At 37.1% G+C, this 16,990-nt stretch overlaps 1 protein-coding gene across 6 annotated transcripts in view; it reads right to left on the reverse strand.

Moving 5' to 3' along the window:
• NAV2 (neuron navigator 2) overlaps positions 1–16,990 on the reverse strand; it is a 446,141-nt gene that overhangs the window by 42,502 nt on the left and 386,649 nt on the right. For all 6 annotated transcript variants that reach the window (XM_072619354.1, XM_072619352.1, XM_072619351.1 and 3 more), the window contains 6 exons: positions 15,122–15,174; positions 14,176–14,199; positions 13,989–14,063; positions 5,645–5,728; positions 5,090–5,201; positions 2,401–2,546 (listed from right to left, as the gene is read on the reverse strand). In XM_072619354.1, the coding sequence (XP_072475455.1) occupies positions 2,401–2,546; positions 5,090–5,201; positions 5,645–5,728; positions 13,989–14,063; positions 14,176–14,199; positions 15,122–15,174 (494 nt within the window). The remainder of the gene's footprint in view (positions 1–2,400; positions 2,547–5,089; positions 5,202–5,644; positions 5,729–13,988; positions 14,064–14,175; positions 14,200–15,121; positions 15,175–16,990) is intronic.

Below are 16,990 nucleotides of genomic sequence, written 5' to 3' on the forward strand. Positions count from 1 at the left end.
TCTTGCTTACCTCATTGACCTGCCAGAGGAAGCGCAAGCAAAAATTGGGAAGGGGAAGGAAAAAAGACAATTTTTAACAGATAAAGCCAGTGAATGGGGAAAGCTCTGGACTTGTCAGACATAACATGACCAATAAACACCACACAAAAAGCACGTAAGTCTAACTGATATGGCCAAAACAGGAATATTTGGGAATACCAGAAGCTTTCTCCATTATAGAAGAGGAGGAATGCAGCTTTTGGCCTCCATGTAGTCCAAATTCTTTCAAATTCTCCCTGGCTGATTGGATCTCTTGCATGACTATTGAAAAGAACAGAATTCTGCTACCCTTTTACCTCCTTCTGTCTTTTTGTGCTCCATCAGTATTATGTCTACTCAAAAACACTAAATCAATTCCACTCTAGGTTGCATAATATTTTCATCTTTAAATTACTATGTTTTTTTTTTTTTTGGAGTCACTTTCTTTTTTTCTGACATCATCTCCTTTCCCAAAGAATTTAGCATAGATGCAGTGGGTATCCACTAAATATGCATATGATTGAATCCAAGTTCTAAAACAGAAAAATGGCTCCCAGACTATGAAGACCATGCTCAACCCCCAGAGGCTACAGAACTAGTTTAAGGTTCCCCAGGTCTGATTTTTTTTTCTACTCCATACTCTGCGGTCATTTCATGATTTGCTGGAACCTCTTAAGAGTTGACAGGAAATAGTAACATTCAAACCTACCCACTTGAGACCCTGTAATTCTCTCTAAAATAAAAGACTCATGGAGAAGGAAGCTGAAATTGTTGAACAAAATTGTTTTTGGATGCATATGAATGGATAATATCTATTCTCTCCTAGGCTCTCAATATTATGCTTAACCAAGAGCTGCTTTTAAGTTAAATAGATTTTAGGTCTTAGTTGCTGAAGGAAGGGGGAAAATTGAAAGTGTGTGTGTTTATGTATGATACATATATATATATATATGTATATATCTTATGCCCTTCTTAGAAAAGACATTTCTCCCCTGGCTTTGATAACTAATCAAAACATTTAGCACAGTAGAACTTGACAAATGTTTATTGACTGATTGACCAATCATGTTATGTTTAATTCATAAAATAGTTCCCTAGAAGTCATTTGTTATTTTAAAGTTATTTAACAATTAGAATAAGGGAATTGGACTTTTTTAGTGCTTGCAACTAGCAAAAGCATATCATGACTAAAATGTCAACCCTCTTTCCCATTTAATTTGACCTTGCCACCCATCCAGGATAATGTAAAATGAGTGAGAAGTGTATGGGATGAATGACAATTTCTAGAACATTAAGCACACCATGACGATAACATGACAATGTTACCCCTCTACCTGGAAGATGGAGACAGGTTCAGAAGAACACAAGACACCTGTTATTCTGAGAAGAAAGGAGACCTAGAGCACCCAAAGTTCCACCAGTTCTAACTGTGCCATTTCGTTGAATGCTAGCAATGGAACCAAGAGAACAGGAGACTGAGATTTCTCCCCCAAGAAAAGAGGAAGGAAATGAGTATAACATATTATCCTTTGGAGGGTCATCATCATTGATTGCACTGCCGTAATGGAAAAAAATCCAAGCACATCTTCTGAAGGTATAAAAACATGACAGATACCACAGAGGGAGATGCCATTTCATAACTGGGACCTTTCATGTCCTCTTTTGAACTACTCACTGAAAGCGATGTTCTACTTTGAGACATGTAAATATTTCTCTCGTAAGAAAGGATATTAGGGGTATTTAAAAGAAAGGTTCATTTGCCTCCAGTTTTCCTCCAAATATACATATGAAAAAATAGGCCACTAGTATCACTGAGCATCATCCAAAGAAAGAGGGGTCTGAACCAAAGAAAATGTTAGCTCTGGAATCCAGAACCTCACACACAATACAACAGGAAACATGGGACATTTATGAAATGAAAGGTATGCATTTCACAGCCTAATGGAACAGAAAAATTCTAAGGCAATGGTTCCTTAAGAAATTCTATGATCACACTGAGTCCACCACTGACCTGAGAAAACCATTGTGTAGCTAAAATTTTGTTAGCTAATTTTTCTGTGGTATATTACTGAAAGACTAGTTTCTATAATAGTTAAGAACCAGTCAAGGTTTTATCCCAAATGCATTCATTTTTGTCTTTTATTCAGTCCTGATGGGTCTATTCATGGGATCTTAAATTAAGAGCTGGAAAGGACCTTTAAGATCCACTAGTCCAACAACCTCAGTTTACAGGTGAGGAAACTGAGGCACAGACAGGGTAAATGACTTGCTCAAGGTCATACAAAGAGTAATCGGCAGAACCAGAGCTCACACCCAGGTTTCCTCATTTTAAATATGTTGTTCTTTTGGGGTTTCTCCTCAACACTGTTAAATTGTACTTACCCAATTCTTCCTCTTCTTTTTCTTTGAATCACTCTCTACATTGCTTCCCACACTAGAGTGACTGGTAGCACTGTTGATACTGGAGACACTATCTGAAGAGTGTTGTCTTCGGATGCGAAGGTCAGTCGTCTGTGAAGTGCCATTGCCTGCATACAAAAGAAGAAACTGCTGATTTAATGAATGGTTTCACATTAGTGATCAGACAGATATATTTTTATATTACTGGTGCTTAATTAGAAGGATTGACTCTTTTCTAATCAGCACCTGTTAGTAATTGGACACAGAACCTCAGAGAAAAAGCACTCTTTGCTTAGTCAAATGAGATGTGATGTTGTACCCCCCTTCTCCTATACTCAACCCAAAGAAGTTAGAATTTTCTCTTTTGAAAGGTGAGGCACAAAGAGAATGTTTCCCAAAATTCTTTTCAAATTATAGGGAAGAATTAAACTCTTTATGAATAAACTAAGGAAATATTTGACCAATGTTTTATTACTTGGGATTGAAATTTTTCAAATGAGAGTAACATTGATTATAATCAATTGGTTAAGCTCATCGGATCACAGATCTAGATCTGAAATCAAGCAGAGATTCCTATTTAGTACAAATAGTTGTTCCTGTGTAGATAACAGGAAGCTATAAAGGAAGCAAGTGACAGAGCCAGGATCTGAACCCAAGTCTTCTGACTCAAAATTCAGCGCTCACCTTTGCCACTTGGGGGAATGACCAAAAATATATTAACTCAATCATTTCATAAAGGTGTCAAATAGTCTGAATAAGTGATTTTAATACATTAGCTCAACTTCTTTTCATAATCTTTGTCTCTTCAGGATGCTATTATCTACATGGAATTAAACAGTGTCTTTGAAATGGAGTAAGTCATATATCAAATACTGCTACCCTAAATGAACAGATGCTATATCCTGATCCATTAACCAGATGAGAATACATCTCAATCAAAGATTGACTAAGGAGGTAAAGTTCTTAGAAGCTACTGGATGCACTGGAATGATGACGCAAAAGAAGTCTGTTCGAATTGATTGAGAGACTTGACCACATTTTGTGGGTCTTCAATAAAATAGCAGGCCAGTTCAAAACTCAGAGATCTGAGGTAATTGGCAAGGAGCAAGCAGTTCTAGTCAAGCCCCTGAGAGTCACTTGGGGAATGTTTGGGAAGGAAGAAAAACACCTTGTCCTGTATCAACTGGCTCATATCACTGGATATTGAATTAGACAGCTATCTTATAGAATACCCAGAAGGATCAAGTCTCTCCATCAATCCAGATTTCCTGCGCCATGTTACTCTACTTATCCAATGGCTTTCAATGATTTTTCTGCCCTTAGTCTAATATCCCTGAATGACTTGGCTGAGATGTTCTAACTTGGTCAAGGTATCAGGCCATAGAACCTACTCCTTTAAAGTGGGATAGGGTAACTAATTGATCAATTGACTCAATGAGCCCCCAATTTATAGCAGTATGGTTCTGGGGAAAGAAGACTAGATTTAAAGTCAGAGTTCCTGGATTTGAATCTGGTCCTGGCACTTACTCCCTATGTAACCTTGACCAAATTCTCTTAGTTCTCTGGGCCCCAGCTTCCTCATCTATAAATTGTGCTAGTCAAACAAGATGACCTATGAAGTCATATTCAGCTCTAAATCGATGAACCCATAATTTTACGAACTAGCAGAGCATTTTAAAGAAATATAAATTTATTTTTTAAATAAATGTAAATGTATTTTTTTTAAGAAAGTACCTTCTGAGTCTTTTCTTATTCAGTTCTTTCAGTCATGTCTAATTCTGTGACCCCATTTGGGGTTTTCTTGGCAAGGATATTAAGAGTAGTATGCCATTTTCTTCTCCAGCTCATTTTACAGATGAGGAAACTGAGGCAAATAAGGTTAAGTGACTTGCCCAGGGTCACACAGCCAGTAAATGTTTGAGGCCACATTTGAACTCAGGAAGGTGAGGAAGATAAGCCCAGTGCTTTAACCCCTGCACTGCCTAGCTGCCTACTGAGTCTAATCAGCTTAAAAGCAGTCATGTTTTCAAAAACTGAAACTCCTTCCTAGAATTTCTTAAAAGTTATCAAACATTTTCTTGGGATTTTTATAGTGTTGCTTTTGGAAGAAAAGGAAGTGCCACTCTAAGTGTAAGGGATGAGAGGAGAAAGACAAATCTTTTTCAATTTTTTTCTTTTTTTTTTTTTAAAGAGTAATCCATTTTGAACATTGCTGAAAGACATTTTCCACTTCCTCTCACACAAAAAGTCAGTGTAAAAATGCAATTGGACATATAGCATTATTTAGAAATGATGTCTTAGGTACAAACTGAAGAAACACCTCTTACTCTGTTTCCTGTCAGTATGAAAATATAAATGCCTTAGCTGTTCTGGGAGAGTTATAGACCGGGAAATCAGCATGAAGAAACTTAATAAGCTTTGCCAATATAAACATGTTTTTTTCCATCTTTGATGTGCAAAACAGCAGTGGAAAGAGAAAATTTGAATATTTTTTTTAAAGTTAGGTATTTTCAACTTGATGGTATCGTTCATGAACTTTTGAGATTCAACCAAAAGTTTGATTTCATGCAGACATCGGTAATCTCTTGGAGGGAAGTTGCATCAGATGTTATCAAGTGATGGTATCCTCTGGGTATTGTGCTTCTGCTAAAATTAGTATCTGTTTCTTTACCTTTGCAGTTGAGCTCAGGTGTGTTAATTACTCCATTAATGGCAGCCTGAGCAGCAGCATTTTGTTTCTTTAGAAGTTCAATTGTTTTTCTTAACTCATTCAGTTCGGAATCCTGAAGAACAAAGGAAAACATTTAGGAACCTAAATTCTTACTGCATAGTGGGGAACAGTCACTCAACCTTGGGAAAAGTGCCTAGAGAGGAAGGAGAGACTAGTGAAAGACTGGTTTTGCAGGGGGGCAATTCCAGTGGATGGGTTGGAGGTTTTCTAAGGCCTACAAAACATCCAGACAAAAGAAAAAGAACAGTTATATGAGTCTGGTGTCTCTAGGTCATTTGCACGTGGCATTTGGTTAGAATGACCAGTACTATAAAATTAGACTTACTCTCTACTCAGCAAGCTAGACTGACATACAGATCTGTTTTTTACTATAATTCAGTGGGTTAATTAAATTCACTTCAGTTAACATGATGTTATTATAAAGGAAACAATCGGAGCACTTTTCTTCTCAATACCTTACAAGGACAGCCAAATAGCATTCTTCCTCATACTTGCCTTCTGTTCGGCTGTCATGGTCAAACTCTGAAGTCTGATTGTCATATTCCCAAGGCTTTGCTCAAAGGCTGCTACAAGGTGAGCCTGGAAGGTCAAGGACATAGAATGGGATCAAGTTCTCTTCAAGGGAAGGAAAATATGTAGGGTGGAGCACATACACATACAAACACACACACACACACACACAACTGTAAGAGGCTTGTTTTAAAGTTGGCTAAATAAAATGTCAGAGTGTTCAAGAGAAAGCACATGTGATGGTCAAGTGAAGGGGAGAGGAGGTATTGTTGGACTTGCTGATGTAAATGAAACCTACAGCAACCTTTTCTTGAACAAGCCAGTGCTGAAAATGAAGGGACTAACTTTCAGGTGCAAAACAGTATATTTACTGACATATCAAAGTTTCACATTGGGACTATGCTCACTCACAGCTATGCTGATGTGGTAATTGAGCAGAGGAGGAGGATCTAGGGAATCATTCACAACGACTTGTTAGCCATACTGAGGGGGTACAAACTCAATTAATCAGCTAACCTAAAGACTGTACATAGTAAGTGTACAGTAAGGGACAGGAGAGGCATAAAGAGGAAATTAGAGAGTGACAGTCTCTGAGAGAAGGTGAGCAATTCCAATGGTAAATACACATGATAAAAAAAGATAGGAACCAGGAAAAAGCCTTGGTAGATTTCTAAGTAGGATTGTCATTAGATAAATGAATTACTACAGGATGAACTGAAAAAGTAGGATGCTAACATGATATAATGTTCAAATTGGAACTAGTTCAATAAGAAAGGGTAATTGATCATGTTAGACAAGGAGAGACTTGAAGAGGCAGAGGAGGAGGATATAATAGAAGCCTTGCATTAAGGCTGCACCAAGATGAATGGCTAACTTGGAGAAGGTGGTTTTGTGGTTAAATGATAAGGATGGGAACTGGACTTAAGGGATTCGAGGGCAGGTAGAGGATTTTGTTATTTGGGTTTGGTGAGCAGAAATATTTGAGGACAAGCTGCCTCTTGGATAATTACTTATCTTTTTAAAATTTACTTTTGTTTATCAATTTACTATTTACTTTTAAATATAGAGATCCCATTTCAAAGGACCACTAGCTACAATAAATAGGACACAAGAAGACCTGTTTATTTTTTTATGAATAGATACTCTGAATATCTTAAGATAGAATATCACTAAGTTTTAAAATAAGGAAATGCATTTAAATTTCTCTTGGAATATTTAGCTATAATAGAAGCCTCAGTATGGTGAGAAAAGAGTTATAGGATTCTGTGAAGGAACAGAAAGGAGGGCAATGTCACTTCTAAAATAATTTTCACACTTGTGTTTCAGAATAAAGAAAGCAAAGGTTTCCTGTGACAAATGTTGTTTCTTTCAAAAATAAAAATCGCATCTCCTCCATTGAGTCTCTCATCCAATACTTTTCCTGTAGTATGGAAGTCATTCTGAGTTCTCCAAGGCCATTCCAACATAAAGTCCAACAGAATTTGCCAAGCTGGACAGGTTTCGGGAATGGAACCAGAAATATATCTGTCAGCCAAGCTAATTATAAAGAGGCTTATCATCAGAAGTTTGATTACCAGGTAATGAACTCCGGGGGCTACAGCCACTATATATTAATATTAGCACATAGTGGTTGCAATCTAGATTGGTAGAGTAAATAATCACACTTGATGAAATAATGGTTCCTTGAAGAACAGAACTACTGTTCCTTTAAATAATAGCCCTTTCCCCATCCCTACCTTCCTCTCTGCATTAAAATTTTTAATTTTATAAGAAAAAAATTGACAAAGAATATGCCAATGAGAAATGAACTATTTTCTTCTAAGCTCAAAAAGAATCTACATTAACAGTGAGAGATTAGTCTATAAAAGAGGGTCTTATTTTGCTGTTAAATGATAGGGCCATTTTTCTTTTGTGTCACAAGAATGATTAGGAAAATATGGGATGGTGAAGTCATTTCAGTCTTGTTCTTCTAACACACAATAGATTTCTCACCAAGCACCATATTCTCACATTCCAAATGAAAACAAACATGAATAGTATGAAAACATAGGGATAACATGTCCTTGAGGAGTGAGTTCTACAAAAATAAACACAGATCTGTCTGAGAAAATGGCAGACAAATAAGTTACCACCGCCTAGTGTTTGGTATGATTAAATATTTACTGTAAAGTAATACAGTATTAAATGTAATGAACAAACACATTATTAGAATAATGGTGAGGGTTCTCACATCAACTGCTGTGGAAAGTAGAAGAGTAACCTCAGAGAGACACAGTATTACAATGGGATTCCAAAAGGCCCATGGAGTAGAATGGGCTATAAAGTTATTCAGCCAAGCTAATGGCAAGCAAAGGTTATTATCCCTTGATGGCGGTTGATGGCCAACTACTTGACTGAATTTAATTCTTTATGGTCTACATGTCAACCAGTAGACTCAACATCTCTTAACTGGCACCTGGGAGGAGGAATTAATGCTGATTTGGTAGTGTTGTAGAGTTGGCAAGGTGGGGAGGGAGGAAAGGAGAAAAGAATGCCTATGAGACAGTCAGTCACCTAGATCATAAGACAACTGACTGGTTCTTGGAGAGGAAAACAAAAGGAGTTAGCAGAATTGGTTTTTATCCTGCGCCCAAAGGCAATCAGAATCATCACAACACAGGACACTTGGTCATCTTGCTCTTCTGGCAAGCATATGCAAAAGGATCACTGTGAAGATAAGTACAATTTATGAGCTAAAATCTGTTGCAAAGGATTGGAAGGTAGAAAGATTTGATGAAGAACTTGATATGATCCTTCCAAATAAGTCAACAAATATCTTAACTAATTAATCTTAATTAATTAATATTAACTTAATACTTATATCCTAACATTTAACATCAACATAATATTAATACTTACTATATCTCAATACTTAATATTAAGTTAATATTAACCTTTATTATATCCTAATGCTTAATATTAACCTAATATTAAAATTTAATATTAACTCTCATCATCATCATCACCACCATTTATAAGTACTTTACAGTTCTGGGAGGTGAGTGTTATTACCATTGCCACTTACAGGTGAGAAAACTGAGGTGGAGAGAGGTTAAATGACTTTCTTAAAGTCACTTAGCTACTAAGTGTCTAAGGCAGGATTTGAACTCAGATCTTTCTCATTTTAGGTTTTACCATCTTGATTGTAATTAATTAATTGTCTTGATTTTAATGTGAAAGTGACCAAAGGGAGGACAATGAAAACTATTTTGGAAATTTAATATTAATTTATGACCAAGAAGTTAGTCTTCTTGTACAAAATGACTAATATGGAAATGTTCTACATAATTGCACAAGTATAACCTATATCTGACTGCTTTCTGTCTCAGGTAAGGGGGAGGAATGGGAGACAGGAAAGGATAGAATCTGGAACTCAAGATTTTAAGTAAAAATATTTTAAGAAATTATGGGCAGCTAGGACAAAACCCATTTAAAGCTTGAAGTGATATATAAATGTTTGCTTCTAGTAATGTTGTTATTATTATTTAAATGCTGCCTAGAGGGGTTAAAGTGATTTTCCCAGGGTCTTATAATATCAGTATGTGGGACCTGGACCTTGTTCTTCCAGGCTCATAGACCAGCTTTCTATCCATTGGCATTGTACTTTCAGAATAAGAAGAAGGATCACAGACATAGCACCTTATCCCAGGGTCTTTTCTAACTGAGCTCTACAGGAAAAAAAAATGAGGACAAAATAAGCTACCACTGTATATGCTCTAAAGCACATTAATAAAAGCTTTATCTTTGAATAGCCAAAGACTAGACAAAATAATAATAATAATTTTAAAAAAGAAGTCACAGAGATCAAATATCTAAAGTCTACTCAGGAGTTTTATGCCTATGTACCATGAATATTCTTCCAAGATGAGAATCAGAAGGTTAGACATTGTTTTGGTGCTTATATCACAAAAACAAGACCGAATAAATAACTTGTTAGACAGGAATTAACCATTAGCTGATGTGGGGGTCATTTCAGAAATAGCTGAGTCTAATCAGACCATCAGCTAGTTGGAGCAAAGATCAAAATCAATTCCAAATTAAAAGAAGAAAGACAGAGGAAAAAAACTGCATTCAATTGTAATAGCTCCAATATGTCTTATTTAAACAAACTGTTCATTCTAAAGTATGGGAAATGGATAAAAGTAAAGACACTGACTCTGATTATAATTTTTTTCCTTAGAGAAATATAAATGAACAACACTTGCCAAATGAAAAGATCAAGAGAGCCAGAAATCACCTTAACTGGGACATGGTTGATCTCTTTGCCAACTAGAGACGTGGGAGCCAAGGCAACACTAATTTAAAGTGAAGGATCATTTGTAAATAGTTATGGAAGAGGATGGCACTAGACTGAGTTATACTTCCTCACAAAAGAGGAAAAAGCTGTTGAGGAGGAAAATGAGCTTGTATAATTCTTGGCATGAGAATAGTTGGACCACATCTCCACCAGACTATTTATAGTTGAAATTTAAAAGACCACAAAAAAAGTTCAAAATAAAACAGATTAGAAATGACAGTGACCTGGTCTCAACGTTGATTACAATTAAACCACCACATTTGTACACCACAACCTCAGTATCTTATATGATGAAGTAAAAATGGCAGTTAAGCATTATATTGAGAATGATTGGACCTGTGCAAATACATACATGAGGAATATGGGCCATAGGTAACACAATTTTAAAGGCACTTTAGGTATTGTTGAATTTGTAAATTGGTCCAGCTATTATGGACAATCTGGAGTTATGCCCCAAAGTTACTAAGCTGTGCATACCCTTTGATTCAATGATATTATTACTAGATCTATACCCCAAAGAGATCAAAGTAAGAGTAAGAGTAAAAGATATTTATAGGAACTCTTTTTATGGCAGCCAAGAACTGGAGATCAAGCATATGCTTATCAGGTGGGGAATGACTAAACATATTGTGGTATATGACTGAGAAGGAATACAATTCTGCCATTGGAAATGACAAAAGGGGGCCTTTTAGAGAAATCTGGGAAAACTTGTATGAATGGATACAAAGAGAAGTACGGAGAACGGGAGCAATTTATAAAATAACATCGTAAAGAGAAATAATTTTGAAAGGATTTAGAACTTTGCTCAGCGTAGTAACCAGTCATAGAGTGATGATGAAGCATGCTTCCTATATCCAAAAAGAGAGGTGATGGACCAGAGTGTAGAAAGAGCCATATGTTCTTTGGACATGGCCAACATTGGAATTTATTTTGCTTGACTGTACTTGTTACAAGGTTTTTGTTTTTTGTTTCACTGGGGAGTAGATATGAAAGGGAGAGAAAATAGGTTTTTGTTCATTGACAAAATTAAATAAAAAATAAAGGAACTATGGAACAGATTTTAAATATCAAAAAAGGAATATGCTATTCTGATTATCCCCAGTTTCTATTACTGTCCCTTTTGGGAATTACTTTCAACATATCTCTAAATGTCTGTATTTGAGTTGATGCCTCTCCTTCAACCCTCTGTGAAATCCGAGCACCTAAAGTGTAGGGGCACTGTATCCTCTGTGCCTACCTGTCACATAGTTGGCGTTTAATAAATGCTTGTTGGGTGAATGAATTAAGGCAATCAAGAAGACACCAGCCTTTACTGACTTACCATGTCCACTTTTTCAACTCTACCATCTTTATGAGAATGGTCTACATTCATGTTCTTGATGAAAACATGAGGAAGAGGAAGTCAAGCTCTATGTGGACAACACTCCACAGATGACATGTTTGTAATTATGTAACTGACTGATATAGGTACACACTAAGATCCTATTGTGTTTATCATTTGTTGATCATACAACAATTGAGTTAACTGAGCAAAATCTGTGGGAAAGGCTCTCTTCTACCAAAAGGTCTACCATTCATGTTTTAAGAGCATATTAGACTTCTGTTCAAATGCAAGACCAAGAAAAACAAAACTTTGCTCAGTGATCTTTAAAGTTTCACCATTAAGTGAAGTATTTATTGATGGAACTGGCCTAGTTATTTCTGTGAAACAATTTGGAACTACGCCTCCCAGCTCATAAACTGTGCATTACCCTTTAACCTGGCCATACTGCGACTAGGTCTAAACTCCAAAGAGATCAAAGGGGAAAACGACCGCAAGTACATAGTGGCTCTTTTTATGGTGGTAAAAAATGAGAAATTGAGGGGACATCCATCAATTGGGGAATGGAACCGCTGAACAAATTACTATTTTACTGCAAGAAACAATCAAGGAGATAATATTATAAAGAAAAACAACTTTCAAAGACTTAGGAACCCTGGTTAACACAATGATCAATAACAATTCCAAAAGACTCAGAGTGAAGATTGAGATATGTAGACACGTACCTATACGCACGTATTTGTCTCCTCCATTAGAATGCAAGCTTCTTGTCAGTGAGGACTGTTCCATTTATTGTATTTCTATCTCTGTCCCCACAAAGTGCCTGGCACATAGCAGTATTAATAAGTATTTCATTGATCTTGTTTCTTTGTTCTGGGTTCCAAGTATCAGTCTCCACAATTAGAGGGGAAGAATCTATTTCATACTAACCCCAGGGTTGACAATGCATACATTAAGGCAGACCTTCACATATTTGCATTTTTAACCAATAAAAAGTTGGTCTGAATTGGAATGATATTAAAACTGGACCATCTTCCATAATTAGAGGTATAAAAAAACATTTAAGACCATTTAATTGGGAAGAAAACAAATGAAAACAAAAAACCTACTTGTATCTAATATTTAAGGAATTCTTATTTTAGTTTTAGTAACTGAGCCAGAATCAGTAATCTGAGCCAGAAGGGACCTCAGAGGCCACAGAGTCCAATTAATCCATTTTAAAGATGAGACTACTGAGGCCCAGAATTTTTAAGGGACTTGCCCAAGATCACAAAGATGGTAAGGGTCAGAGATGGCATCGGAACATAGGTCCTCTGACTGAACCATGTTGCCACCCCCCCATGTTTTCATATTTGGTGCACTTGAATACCTCACTCCTTGAAGGGGCTGTGTCCTCATCACTGTGGGTATCCCTTCCTCTAATGTAAATGACAGCTCGCTTTCTCCTTTAGCAAGAACCATATGAGTCACTATGGCCAAAAAAAACAAACCATCACTTGGTGGCCAGCCTCCTTTAGTTGAGCCTCTCTGAACCAGCTTTGCTGCTCTTGGGATGAGAGACACAGAATTTGCTGCTAGGACCATAATTAAAAGCCCCTTTCTCTCGGTAAGACTTGCCAGACTTGGATACCACTTGAAAAGCTACAGGGAAGCAAAATTCGCCTTCATCCTGTGATGAAGCGTCAGAGTAGGACTTTAATAGAGATGAAGAGAACGAGCTTTATGCTAAAAAGAAAACTTATATTATAACTATTAGCATTAACTTTCATATAGCAGAAATTCTTTGTTTTACAAAGGCAGGAAGGTGATACAGTGGACAGCACATGAGACTTGGAGTCAGAAGGACCTGAGTTCAAATTTGGCCTCAGACACTTCTTACCTGTGTGACTCTAGGCAAGTCATTCTACCTCATCTGTTAATAATAATAGCACTTTGCTTAAAAGGTTGTTGTGAATATCTGGTGATATAATACATGCATATGTAAAGTGCTTTCCTTACCTTGAAGTGTTATCTGAGTGCTGGTTAATATCATTATTATTATAGACTTTTGGCTAACAGAATGGCAGTAAAATAACTCACCAAGACTGATACAGTGTAATTTTGGAATCAAAAAATCTGGGCTCAAATCCTGGTTCTGCCAACCACTATCAAGGGCAAGTCCCTACACTGTCTCTGTGCCTCAGTTTTCTCATCTATAAAAATGGAATAAAATCTCTATTTCTTACTTCATAGGACTTCTGAGGTTCAAATGAGATACACCACTTTGCAAAACAAAAAGTAGCATATAAGTGACAGTTATTATTTTATCTAATCAAATAACATCTTGACTCCAAGAGAAAGTGAGAAAGACAGTCAGCACTTTGGGGGGGGGGTGTGGGGTGGGGTGGAGGAGGCAGGTACAACCCCTGGGGCAAATGTATAGGAGAACATGGACAAATGTTACATAGGATAAGTAGCTATGAATTAGCACCCCTGGAAGAAATATCCATATCAATAGATAGGGGTATGGATCCATTGGAATATTTAGTCAGGCCTATTATTAACAAAGGAAAACTTTTTAAAGAGTCAATCTTGGGTTTTGACTTGGGATTGCTAAATTTAAGTCAAAATCTCAATCTTTACTAGACAGAATAATGGGCAACATTTGCAAGCATTTAATTCTTAGTACTTACATTAGCAGTCAGTTGAGTAGTCAAGGCTGAAACCTTCTCCTGGGATGCATCCAACTCCCTCCGTAGCTTTCGAATCTAAACATCAAATTTTAGAGGGTTACTTATTTGAGGACCAGATACTCAGATCCAGAAGGATATAACACATTAAGATTTAAAAGGGATATCAAGTCAAGGAACTGCTGCTTACCTCTGACTGGCACTTTTCTTCTGGCTGTAAGAAAAACAAAAATCGTTAAGATAGGTGTGCATGGGATCAGAGCGGACCACCATCACCCCAACAGGGCTAGCTCCAATTCCAAATATTTCTATCTGCAAGTCAGTGTCACTGTTGGCTGTCAAGACCATATCTTAGGAGTTTTTAATAAGGTTATATCCTGTGTTACTTGTCTAAGGCCATTAGTTAGAAATAGATCCAGCATTAGAACCCAGGTCTCCTTACTCTGGAGATTCAATGCTAGTCTTGTGATCATGCCATGACAATAAGCTTCTTTCATTAATAGTGATGGCTGCCTTGAGCTCATGTTCTGACATTAGATAAGCTGTTCAGGTAACCATGCTGTACAATAACTGTTACCTGATCACTACTCCCTGACATCTATAGGCAATCTCTTGCTACTCTCCTATGCACGAAATTGTATTCAAACTTTACATCTCATTCTCCTGCTACATTATAAGCCCTAGAGTATGAGTTCTCAACCTTGTATACGAGAACACGTTGACCCTGATGAGAATTTAGGATGCAGACTTATTGTGTTGACCTTGAAGAGTATTGTTTACCAAGGGTCATTTATGTTTTTTTTCCTGGACATAAATGGCAAAGAGATACAGAATGGTGTAGTAGATAGAGAGCTAGCTTTGGGATTGGAAAAACCTGGGTTCAAGTCCCACATATCCTGGCTGTGTAAGCTTGGGCAAGTCTCAGCTTCTTTGTGTCTCAGGCAACTCTCTAAGACTATCAGTTACAGTTTCTACATTGGTAGAAGTTTTTTGTTTTTTGTTTTTCCCCAGAACTTCCCTAAACCTATGAAATCCCAGTTCCAGACCAAAAAGATAAGCAAACAAAAAACTGCTGAAGTGATCAGAATACCTAAGTACAAACTATCAGGAGTAAATCTAAACGTGTTAATACTTACTGTGGAATAAATGGATGATGTACTGGAAACCAAGGAGAGGGAAGATCCATGAACTGAAAATAAAAATAACAAGCTAATTGCATAACCACAGGGTATACGACCAAAGAGATAAATCATGGGCAATACACTGCAGGAAGCTACAAGCCTCTCTTTGAAAATATAAAACAGCTGTATTTCATCATGATTCATTATCCTATTCATATTAATTGTAGGAGGTGAGACAAACAGAAATAATGAAGGGAATTATAAATAGCTACTATTTTTACATGGGGGGATGGCAGATTATAGTGAAAATTACAAAGATCATATTCAATAGCGACTTCTTCCAAGAAAAATCAAGTAAATGAAAATCTGCCTAGAAATACATCCTTCAAAAAATGCTGCTTCTTTATTCTATTTTTATCAGGTACCCAAGGAGACGAGTAGTTCTCTTACTGATGAGCACCGCTCAAGGAATGTGTTTTCTCACCACCCAAGACACATTCATTTGTTATTTCAAATGTGATGTAAAAATGTGCTAATTCTTCATGCTCAGGTGTTCTAACTGCTCCTTATTTTAAGAAATCCTAATTACATTCTTGATGGTGTCTCTCTAAAGTTTACTTTTCAAAAATAAAACACGTACTAGCCACACTAGGGAATGTTTGGTAGGACACAAGGGCCAGAGAGCTTTGAGAAGATGATGCCATTGATGGGGTGTGACCCTAGTCCTCTTGGAAAACAGGGTGATTGGAGTTAGCAGACAGAAGTTTCCTGTTCACACCATCAATTGCTATCAGAAATACCTGGGAGAGGTTTGGATGGTTTCTGAAACGCAGCAAAATCATCTATATGCCAATGATTAAATGAACAATTCTCCCAAAAAGCAAATCTTTTAATTGCTTAAATGCCATTTCTAAGGCATCAATTAGGACCTTCCAGAGCTACTCTTCAGATAGACATTAAGCAGGAAACCACCTATAAGCTACAACAATAATTATTAATGTTATTAGAGCAGCTATTCTAGTATAGCAGCTCTTCTGGGGCAAAAGTCATCATCTCTGCCATACTTCTTCTCCTACTCCTGTCACTATCCCAGTCAGTCCTACCATTTCCCCATTCTCTTTCCCCCTTTGCTGTCTCTTTCACCTGTGCTCTCTAGAACTAGACTATTTTAAAAAAATACCTTCCTTCTCTCCTTAATCCCTCCTTTTCTCACATATCCTAGATTTCTTGTTCTCATGGAAACCTGATCCTCTCCAGAAGACACGGCATCACTAGCGACCTTCTTCAACACTGCTTGCTTCTTCTCATGTTCCCAAAGCAAGAAGAGGAGTTGATCTACACCTCAGTCTCTGCTGTCCCTTCCAGACTCTCTTTCAGCCACCAACACTCAGCAACTCTTTCTCTTTGAAGTTTACTACATCCCTCTTTGTCATCTGTTCCATATTCTTATTGCTGTCACCTGCTACCCCCTAAACTATTCTCCCTCCTTTCTCAAGGAGTTCAGTACCCGACTCAGCGTCTTCAACCTAAAGTTTGCCCTCATACTTGAAGACATATATAAGACATATGACACTTATACATGATATATACATATACACATATGTACACAATACATATATATACACATACACCCTTACGTGCTAGATTTTTAGTTCATCAGCTTCCTCAATTCCTATGCCCTACAATTTCACCATGGTTCAACCATTCATAGAAACAGTCCCACCTTGCTTCAGATCACATGAAGTATTTGTGCCTGACCTGTAGCAGAACATTCCATGCTCATGTTGGCCTGATCAGCCCCAATTGGATACAATGTAACTTGACTGTAGCATAGTGATGTCATTTTCATCTTCTTTGAGAATGGAAGACAACTAATCACCATGT

This window comes from Notamacropus eugenii, chromosome 6 (genome assembly GCF_028372415.1).
Source record: "Notamacropus eugenii isolate mMacEug1 chromosome 6, mMacEug1.pri_v2, whole genome shotgun sequence".
Classification (NCBI taxonomy): domain Eukaryota; kingdom Metazoa; phylum Chordata; class Mammalia; order Diprotodontia; family Macropodidae; genus Notamacropus; species Notamacropus eugenii.